Raw genomic sequence first — 11,022 nt, 5'->3', positions numbered from 1 at the left:
CTCTCTCTCTCCCTCTCTTTTCTTATTTTCCAGTGTCTGGATTCCAAATCTTGAAGTGGCTGGTTTCTGTTGCTTAGCACTCTGTCATTTTCCAGGAAGTCTAGAACAGGCTTCTTGAGAGACTTGCTTTTCTTATCATTGTATTGCCAGAGTCCAGCAAATCCGTGGATGTTTAAATTAAAAATATGAGTGGGTTTCTTACCCTGAAATCAAAGAAAGCTCATCCAAATGAAATCAGAAATATATACCAACTTTCTTTTTCCTAGGAAAGCACTTTAATTTTTAAAAGATTCTGAGAAGGCTCTCTCTGCTTCTTGTGTTGTTAGGTTATGCAGGAAATCTGGATCCACTCGATTAAAGTGGTACCTTGGTTCACAAATGCTTTTGTTGCAAACCAAATTGTTTGTAAACAAAAGCATTTGTGAACAAAGGTACTGCTGTATTTCGGCACAATTCTAAGAGACTCATTTCACTGGCTAGGCCAAGACCTGGGCTGAGGCCACCACTGCCCAGTGTAAAGGCAGGTTGACAAGGAGCAGGCCACACCACAACTGACAGCCAAAATAATACAAGGAACCTAGGTGATGAGCCCAAGAAGGGAGTAGGAATACAGGGGCTCCCTGCTCTTGGCTCTCAGGAAGCTAAATGCACACAGACATTAGAAAGGGTGTCAGTAAGAAAGGAAGACAGTGGAGGTGTAGGTGAGAGGTTTTACATTAACTGGGAACTTGGTTACAGGGGGAAAGGAACAACTCTAAATCACAAAGTAGAAACAAAGTTGATATCCTGGAAGTCTGGAGTTCTCTGGAGTTTGCCTTTTATACCTTTTGAATCTCTCTTTCTCACCCCGAATGAGAGTCTCAAGCCCACAGAAGGTGTTTAATGCCTATTAACTAACCAAAGGCCTATCTTAGAGCAGCAATAAGAAATTCATGGCACTTCATACTCAGAAGGAGTAGGACTCTGAGATAAATTAAAAATCTCTCAGCCTAAAAAACTATAATGTGGCAACAGTTCTGGAAGTGCTGCAGCTCCATCGAATTAAACTAAATTCTAGGGAGAAGGAAAGAGTTGGAGAGAACCTCCTGCTGTTGGTATAAACAGCTGTAAACAGACACCAACCAGTGCTTCTGAATTAAATCAGAGATTAGAAACAAAGAAGCCATGCCAAGCCTCAGCCATGGCCAGTAAACTCTAAATTCCTAATTAAAGATCACAAGTACCTACCAGGAAGAGAACCTGGTTATTTTTTATTTTTAAAAGAGTGACCTGATGTACGCTCAAGTGAATACAATGTAGTTTTAAACTATTTAGTCTTTGCTCATGCATTTTTCTACACACACACACACAGTTCCAATAGTAGAACAACCAAAGTTTTACAGCTACATTTTTGTACTTAGAAAGAATGCTAGCAGAACAAAATAGCTTTCCTAATACCATTTTGGCAAAAAATAGTGGACACAAACAAGAAATAGGCTCAGAAAAAACATTGTCTTTTGCTAGTTTACCTAATGCTTCTTTTTATTATTTATTGTGCCCTTTCCCCATCTCACATACACAAAAAAAATGAGGTGGTGACCACAGGAAATCTTCTTTGCCGTGTTGGTTCTGATCAGTGAGCAGGGGCTGATTATTAAAGTCTCTTGGCCTTGAAGGACTGTGCAGTAAGGGACCAGAGCCCAGGATATGCTTGGTGCACACATCAAATGGAGGGTTGATTAGTGATGTCTGCCATGGAAGGGGCCCAGGAGAGCAAAGTGAGCCTGCCATGTTGCCCCACGCTGGCCTACTGGAACCATGAGAGGGTTCTGAGCTGTTGGTACTTTGGGTGGTACAGGAAACTGCATGAATGCACCAATTGTTTGCAGTGTGTCTCCTCCTCCCCTATAGGCATAAGGCAGGAGGTTCTAGAGGTTTGAAGTGGGAACCCAGGGCTGGGAGCACAGATTTGCATCCTGGTGCTCATGCTAGAATCGGGCTCCTTGGTTTTCTAACCCGGAAGAGTCTGACAACACAGAACATCACAAGTCCCTCAGCCTCACTGATCAGCCCAAACCCAGAGTTGCCTGCATCAGTGCCACAATTCTCTACTTTTATTTAGCCTGATGATAGACTCCCCAGTGAAGACTTTTGTTCTAATATAATTTTACAAATCTTTATTTACTATTTCACTTTAAATTTTTTTTGTAATGAAATAGGAAGAGAGAATCAAAAATAGAAGATAAAGCCTGCTCCAAACCTGAGATCAGAGCCTTTTTCCTTCCTAAAAAAAGGAGACTGCAAGCCACTAAATAGACCCTTCCCTCTGGAGCCTTAGGACTTTCATAGACTAATGAGCCAATTGTCCGGGGGATTAGGAAAGCAGGCCTTAAACACATAGCCATTGCAAAGCACCGGCAAGCTTCCTTCTAAAGCTTAATAAGCCCAGCTCACATCCAGAACGATCCATCTCTACCAGAAGGCCTCTGGGAATTGAAAATTACCAAATCTAATCTGTAAATACTCTTGCAGCATTTAAGGCTCTCACTGAGCTCAGTCACTAGAGAGAAGTGGGTGAAGCCAAGCCTAGAAAGGACCCCATAATATAGCCTTGTTCACCATTAAGTAGGATTCCACTTCTGGGAGAAGGACAGTTGCTCCTGACCTCCTTGAAAGGTCCAGTAGCTACCCCTACCAAATGTGACAAAAACCATAAACCAACAGGTTCCAGAAGCTCAAGAAACCCAAGATATAAGATACCCATCATTAGGGCTTGATGGGTGGTACTCTGTGGTATGTTTTGCTCCTGAAAAGAAGTAATTTGAAGCTTCAGAAAACAAAGACAAAAATAGGAGGGAACACCAGGAAGGAGGGATGCTACCTCCAGTCAGAAGACAGCAGTGGGAGGAAAAGAGGAGCTAAATTTTCTTACAGATTAATGTGGGAAGACCAGATACCGAGTGGGCAAAGAGAGACTCCCAGAGAGCAGTGGGATGGAAGGTTTGTATCCTTCCCTAGAAATGCAGGGAGTCTGGGGGCAAAGAACCAAGGCACAGAATCCAGGTAAGAGATTTTCCTTGATTCTCTGACAGGGGAAGGCATCACCATTACTCTAAGTTTATCTGCAGGAGTGCTCAGAAAGATTGCCAAAGTGGGATATATGTCCACCCAAAGATGAATGGATGAAGGAAACGTGGCATTAATATACCATGAGGTACTCCTCCGCCATAAAGAAGGATGAATTTGTGGGAAAATGGATGCACCTGAGACCATAGTGTTAAGTTAAATAAATCAAACACCCAAACTTAAATAACACACACCCTCTCTGAGAACCCTGAAGTAAAAATAAAGAGCAAAATAATAGATAGATAATAGGAAATAGGGAGCTAGATCTTTTGTAAATAGCAAGAGGACTAAGAGATGGAGGGAGAAGGAAGGGAAGGAAGGGGATGTAAAAAGAATCAAGACGTGTTATGTCCATGTACAACTATCCACAAGGAATGTGATCGCTATGTACTGCAAACATGGACTCATAAAAAGAAGAAAGCCAGCTGGCTCAGCAGATACTCTGAACATAGTCTCCTTTCTGTTCTGTCTTCATATCTTTGACAGCCAAAAAAGATTGACTCTTAACATAAGAACAACTTACAGTGCGATGCACTACTTAACGAGCCATTCTAAGCAACAAGTACCAACCGTGGAAAAGCACAGCCCCAGAAAAACAAATAGAAAAACACAAATTGAGGGAGGAATTTCTCCAAGGAATGAATGCATCTATAACAACCCAAAGTAAACATAGGTTAAGTAAATGATTGTATATCTATTTTTGACTTTGCAGTGCAGGAAGAAAAAAGACAAAATTGTCCTCAAAACACAAATACTTCTTTTATTCTAAGAAATAGTTCAGGTAAAAAAATCATTCCAAAATCAAAGGCCAAAGAAGTGGTCATAACTTATACATAATTCATTTATTTTTGGACTACACATTTCTATTTAATAAGTACCAATCAGAATTTGTATCAAGGTATTCATGTGATTTATCCAAGCTCTACTAATTAGAGCCCCAAAGTAGTTATATGACAGAGTTGAAAAGATGAAGTAGCCAGCAACATATTATGCCTTTTTAAAGCCTAACCTCCTAGAGAGGTGTTGGGGTTTACAAATCAGGTAATTTTGAAAAAGCAGTGGTGTGAGATACTTTTTCCCAGATTAAAAGGAGACTGCTGCTGGAATCCTATTCAGGATGTCTTTGCCTGTGCCTGCCTATTCAATTCTGTCCCCTGTTTCATGTCATAGCTAGGCCTTTGATGCACTTTGAATTGATTTTTGTATGAGGTGAATTGAACAGACAAGTCTCAAATGGCTAAGAAGTATATGAAAAACTGTCCCATATCTTTAGCCCCTGGAGAACTGTAAATCAAAACTACATGGAGGGGCTGGGAATTTACCTCAGTGGTGCCGCCACCTACCTTGCAAGTGCAAGGTCCCGAGTTCAATTCCCAGGACCAAAAACAAAAAAACCTACATGGAGATTCCATCTTATCCCAGTTAGAATGGCTATCATCAAGAATACAAAACAAAACAATAAATGTTGGCAAAGAAGCGGTGGTGGGGGATAAACCTACACCACTGTTGATAATGTCAATTATTATAACCACTACAGAAATAAGTATGGAGGTGCCTCAAAAACTAAAAATAGAATTATTATTTGATCCAACGCTCAGTATATTCCCAAAAGAAATGAAGTTAGCATGCATACCTATGTTTATTACAAGGAAATTCATAACAAATAAGCTATGGAAACAGCCTAGGTGCCTGTCAAAAAATGAATGAAGAAAATATGGCCAAACACATAGTAGAATAATCCTCAGCCATAAAGAGAATGAAATTATGTCATTTGCAAAAAATAAATAGATGGAACTGGAGACCATTGGTTTAAGCAAAGACAAAAGCCAGACCCAACATTATGATTTCACATAGTTTCTCTCATATGTGGAATGTGAAAGAAAATTAAAAGAGATGACATGAAAGTAGAAAGGAGACTATTCAAGAAGAAGGGGATTATGGGAAGGAAGAGAGAAAGGGAAGGGGCTAAGAAAATGATCAAAGAAACTTACTGTTATGTATAACTAACATGCACTAATAAAAGGCTTAAAAATAAGTGAGATTGCCTTGTCCTGGGAGAGAGGAAGAAAAAGGTGGAAACTGTCTCCAGTTCTTTGTAGAACCTTAGGGGAGGAAAGCTGCATGGGAAATCCAGGAGGTGGGGCAGTAGATTTTCATACCCAAAGGCAGGCAAGGGAGCAGTGGGGAGCTGGGGTTAATTTTTGATAGCATAAAAAGGGGACTTACTGGGTCTTCGTTTTGATTATTATGAACTTCTGCATTAATTTTGAGTTTTTAAATATTGCATTAAATTTTTATTTATTTCAACCCGGGCCTGGTGGCACATGCCTATAATCCCAGCACTTTGGGAGGCTAAGGCAGGAGGATTCTTAATAAGTTTAAGTTCTATTTGGGTAACAACACGTTCCTGCTGGCTTGAACCACCGGTACAAATAGATCTAATCACTTTTATCAGTCTTTTTACTAATAAAATTAATAAAAAGTATGGGGGCTGGGGGTTTGGCTCGGTGGTTCTGCCACCTGCCTCGTAAGCACAAGGACCCGAGTTCAATCCCCAGTATCCCCTCAAAAACTGGAATTAATTTGTGAAAGGGCCAGAGATTTAGCTCAGTGGTTGCAGCACCTGCCTCGCAAGCACAAGAACCCAAGTTCAATCCCTGGTACAAAAAATAAAAAAGTCTATAAAAGGACCAAATCTGGTGAGTTTCTTGAAACTGAGTAATTGCTGCCCAAATATAAATATTATTTAATATGACTCTACCCACAATAATCAATAAATTTATTTCATCAAAAGAAATTTATTTATATTCATGAACAGTTTATCAATAATTAATTCTCTAAATTTTAACATGGAAATCTTAAAAGCACCCCATTGCTGGTGTATATATGTTTACAAATGCTATATGACAAATTAGCTACATTACAATTTTTATACCATTTTAACATTTTCCTTGGGGAATTGTAATATGATGACATCTGGTCTGCTAACCCAATGCCTTTCTTTGCATTACTGTAGTCAAAGACCCCCTGAGAAGCAGTACAAGTCGCCCAATGGGACAATCATGCATGTACCACCAGTAGTTCAAGCTGGCAGGAATGATCCAATTCAAATCAGAGTCACCCAGCAGTGGGACATGCAAATCATACCCCTATCGTGAATCTGTTAATGAGGCCCTGTCTTAAAAATTTTAAAAGGGGAGACCTGGGGATGTAACTTCATAGTAGAATGTACCCTGGGTTTCTTCCCCAGTACCACAAAAGATACTTATTTCCACAAGTACATGAAATGATGCTGAACATCATTAATCATTAGGGAAATGTAAATCAAAGCACAAAAATACATCATCTTATCACCTTTAGGATAGTTACTGTCAAAATACAGAAAATAAAAAATGTTGGCAAGGATGTGGGACAGCTGTACATTGTTCATGGAAATGTAAAATGGTACAGCCACTATGGAGAACAGTATGATAGTTCCTCAAAAACAAATAGAAATAGAATCATGGTATATGATCTCTCCCACTTATGAGTATATACCCAAAATAATGGAAAGCAAGGTCTCAGAAAGATATCTGCACAGCCAAGATCATAGCAGAGTTATTCATAATAGCTAAAAGGTAGAAGCGACACAAATGTCCACTGGTGGATGAATGGCTAAATAAAATGTGGCATATACATAATGTGTAATATTACTCAGAAGGGAAATTCTGACTCATGCTATAGATGACTCATGAGGACAATGCTAGGTGAAATAAGCTAGTCATAGAAGGAAAGATGCTGTATGGTTCCACTTATCATGGGGTACCTAGAGTAGTTACATTCAAGGGTTCAGAAAGTAGAATGGTTGTTATGCACAAGGGAGGTCTATAATTTCAATGTATGTGTCTTCCTAAATTCATATTGAAACCTAATAATTAATAGAATGGTATTAAAAAGTGAGATCTTTGGAGAAGTAATGAATAAGAGTATTGATTAGCACTTGTTAAGTTTAGATATGAATATCTCCCAAAAGACTCATGTGTTCAGAGTTAGAGCTTTGGAAGGTAATTGGATTGCAGAGGCATTATACTCATCAGTGGGTTAATACACTGATGAGTTCGTAACTGAAGGTGCTTCTAGAAAGTAGGTTCCTGATGAAGAAGGCATGACCTGGAAGAGTCTATTATTGTCCCTGGTTCCTTTCTCCTTCTCTGCTTCCTGGCTGGTATGGGTTGAACAGCTCTTCTCCACTGTGCAATTTCTGTCTGGGAGCCAAACAATCATGGACTGAACCCTCTGAAACCATAAGTCAAAATAAACCTCTCTTTCTTAAATTGTATATAGCAAGTACTTTGTCCCAACAATGGAAAAGTGACTAATGGCAGTGATCTTACAAAAGAGGTTGAAGGAGTTCCCAGTTTTCACTATTTGGCCCTTCCATCTCTTTTGCCTCATAACAAGATAGTATTCCTTCAAAGAATGTAGCAACACAGTGCTGTCTTGGAAGCAGAGACTGGATTCTCACCAGTGTCTTAATCTTGGACTTCCCTTCTGTAATTATGAGAAATAAATTTCTAATCCTTATACATTTTATAACAGCATCACAAATGACAGGACATGGGAAGCCATTATTGAATAGTGAGTTTCAGTTTGGAAAGATGAAGAGTTCTGGAGATGAATGATGGTGAAGACTGAACAACAGTGTGAATATATTTAACACTACTGAGCTATACATTGAAAAATGGTTAAGACAGTAAATTTTATGTTATGTACATTTCATTATAATTTTAAAACTATTCTTTATCATAACTGCAGTTTGTTTTTGTTTTTTTGCATGAGGCATGGAGTCCAATTGTGTGGGTCAGTCCTACTCCGAAAGCTGATGGCCCAGAATGCAAAAAAAAGTCAATAATAGCAGGAAATTCCTTTCAGATTTCCAAGTATGTTCTCTAAGTAGTGCTTCTCTAATTCCTCACTGATAGTATCTGTGTCCTATATAACAGGATGTAAAATTATCTCCTAAGGTATCATCCCCACCCCAAATCAGAGAGTGACCTGAGAAATGGATAGTGATAAATGATTATATGATAATGCAGAGAGGGAATCAATCAGGAAAAGGTTAAAGCACTGCCACTAAAGCCTAGGTAAAGTTGGAAACCATATTTCCCAAACCAAAACAGTCTGTCTGGGAAGTTTTTGAGTGGGAAATGGAGGCTTCAAAATGTTGGCATTTCTGGGACATTGTGATGGATTGAGGAGACAAGATAGCATATTTAGGATTTGACAGTCCCACCCCCCAATTCAGGACATGTGGTCACTGAAATGGATTTAGAATAGCAAGCCACACTGAACATTTCATTCTATGAAAAATGTTGCATCTGTAATTTAATTTGTATGCTTCACAGTGCTGGAAAGACGGTAGTGGTGGAAAATGTTAGCTCTGTGACCAGATATGTTTTCTTTTATAACTCAGTTACCAAGTGCTATAATTTGAATGTGCCCCTCAAAGTTCATGTTTTGGATACCTAATCACCAATTCAAAAATATTAGAAGGTGGGACCCAGTAAGTAGGTCAAGAGGGCTCTGCTCTCATGACTAGACTGCTGTCAGTACCACAGATGTGGGTTGGTTGTTGAGAGAGTGGGCTTATTGTAAGAGCAAGTTTAGCTTTCTCTTGCTCCCTCACTTTTACACTCTTCTGCCCTTCCACTTTCCTGCATGGGTGACGAGAATGAAGGCCATTGCCTAATGGTAGCACTGTCCCTCAGACTTCCCAGCCTCCGGAACTATGAGTCAAATAAATCTCTGCTACTTATAAATTACCCAGTCTTGGTTATTCTGTTATAGCATCAGAAAACAGACTAAAAATCCATGGAACACACAGGCTGAAATTTATCCCTGTTTGCAGTAACAGGCAAGCGTCGGGATCTGGTGACATCCTACATTCTTTATCCTGATCAAATCATTGCCCCCTAGGCTTAACCTTGTAAATTACTTTGAATAGGCATGGCATATATCCTGAATTAATTTTTTTTCTTAAATTAGCATCAGTCTGGCTTATCATTTGGCATCTTCTCAAATTCTGTAGAGAGGTCCACTTCTTGATCAAAGGTGTCAGTGAGATCACCACTAGAGTCGTGGTCCAACAAGCTCTGATAGAACCTCTCCCTTGCTCTGCTCTGGGCTGCTAAGAACCAGATTCTGCCAAAGTCCTGTACCCTGGCCCAACCCCCAGCCATTATTTCCATCTGACAACCTATCAATAATGCAACTGCCTCCTACTTCCAGTCCCAGCACCCTTCCCCCAGGAGCATTGGCAACGCTGTTATGCAAATTGAGGAATTTTTTGAGAACTGCATCCTGCAGGGTTTCCCATCCTTCAGTAGTCCTTGCCTCATAATGAAGCTAGAAGTCTGATTGATAACTGAAAACAAACAGGGAAGTGGAGGTAGGCTCACTGAGGCAGGCTTTCTTAGACTTCTGCCCAGTCATTGTGGCACATCACCTAATGATAGGACAGCAGCTTCCTTCTCTGTTTCTCTCATTGTCCTTGGCATTTTAAAATTTCTTCAACTCAATAATCTTTGAATGAAAAAGATGATTCATTCAGCTTCCATTGCAGCCTAGGCCCACCCAGGGTCAGGTCCATCCACTCACTGGATCCACAAAATCACAGGAAGGATGGGAGAACTCTGGAGCTCTCTGGTGCCTCCCACTGCAGCCTCAGTGAACCCAGGCACTGACAATAAATGGGCCTGGATGCTAGGCTGACAAATTCACCACTAACATCTATTAACCACTCCATTGTACCACCTAAATAATGCACAAGTCATGATGGTGCCCACCTAATACTTTATTTCCTAACATATAGATGACCTGAAACTATAAAGATATAAACTATATTGCTCCTTTTGGATTTCAGGTACCTGGAGGGAGTTTTCCTTTCAGTTTCCTTGAATTGCAAGAAATAACACTGTCATCATCCTTTGTGGAGAAGGCAGGAAATTCTATGCACTCTGTTCTCTCTGCAAATGCATGGAATCTGGAACATAAAGGATGTTCAACATTAGACTGGTAGAGAGGCATTTGCACACAACTGCTAATTCTTCTAAAACTGGGAATGGAGCAAGAAGAAGCACCACTAGCTGTGAGCTAGGCATCTTGTGAGGATCCAGAGCATGACAGGCAGTCTAGTCACCCCTAGCCTTTTTCTGAAAAACTTGGCACCACACAGTGCACAGCTAAAACTCAGTGGCTGAATTGCAGCTCCTCCCATCTAAATTACTCCCTGGCCTCTAGCACGCGCAGGAAGAGTGTCCAGATGATCAGAGCACAGCACAAGCAAGAGAGGGGACCCCTTGCAGTTGTCATTTTCTGTCTGTCATAGTAAAGAGGAGACAGAAAGACCCTTTTTATAATTGGGGCATTCAGAAACTCAGAATCAAAGGAAAGCACCTGTTGCTAAAGGATTTCAAAGTGCTTTGAGAGCAGCCAGAGTAGTGGGCCTCTGAATCTCTAGAGGTCTTGCTACAAATGAAAATTTCTGACTGTCTTCAGACCCTAAAAGTTGGGATCCCTGAGCCTGTGGCCCTGGGATCTGCCATCAAGCTCCCTAAACAGTTTTTATCCAAAGTGGTGGGTTAAAATGCACCTTCCCAGGATCTCCTCTACTAAGTGAGGCCAATCCTAGGCTTTAGTGTGGTTAAGCAGCTCCCCAGGCAGCTGTGATGAGCTCCTACACTTGAAAACAAGTGCTTTGGGAACACATTTTACTAATTTCAGATAGGCTAACTTAGGAAAGGACTCAGTAAATCTCTTTGTCACCACAGAAGTAGGTGTTCTTCCACAGAGGACCTAACACACACACACACACACACACACACACACACACACACACTCTCTCTCTCTCTCTCTCTCTCTCTCTCTCTCTCTCTCTCT

The 11,022-nt window shown here is 40.4% G+C and overlaps 1 protein-coding gene across 2 annotated transcripts in view; it reads right to left on the bottom strand.

The window, feature by feature from the left end:
* The window catches only part of Vwa3b (von Willebrand factor A domain containing 3B), a 201,657-nt gene that overhangs the window by 146,125 nt on the left and 44,510 nt on the right, over positions 1-11,022 (bottom strand). For both annotated transcript variants that reach the window (XR_004516439.1, XM_033761713.1), the window contains exon 7: positions 10,011-10,126. Coding sequence is in view for 1 of the 2 variants with exons in the window: in XM_033761713.1 (XP_033617604.1) it covers positions 10,011-10,126 (116 nt within the window). In the remaining variant the exon portion in view is untranslated. The remainder of the gene's footprint in view (positions 1-10,010; positions 10,127-11,022) is intronic.

This window comes from Fukomys damarensis, unplaced genomic scaffold (genome assembly GCF_012274545.1).
Source record: "Fukomys damarensis isolate Sample0158 unplaced genomic scaffold, DMR_v1.0_HiC HiC_scaffold_9, whole genome shotgun sequence".
NCBI lineage: Eukaryota > Metazoa > Chordata > Mammalia > Rodentia > Bathyergidae > Fukomys > Fukomys damarensis.
Note: the sequence above shows the minus strand (reverse complement) of the source record. Positions and strands in the feature narration are given on the sequence as shown.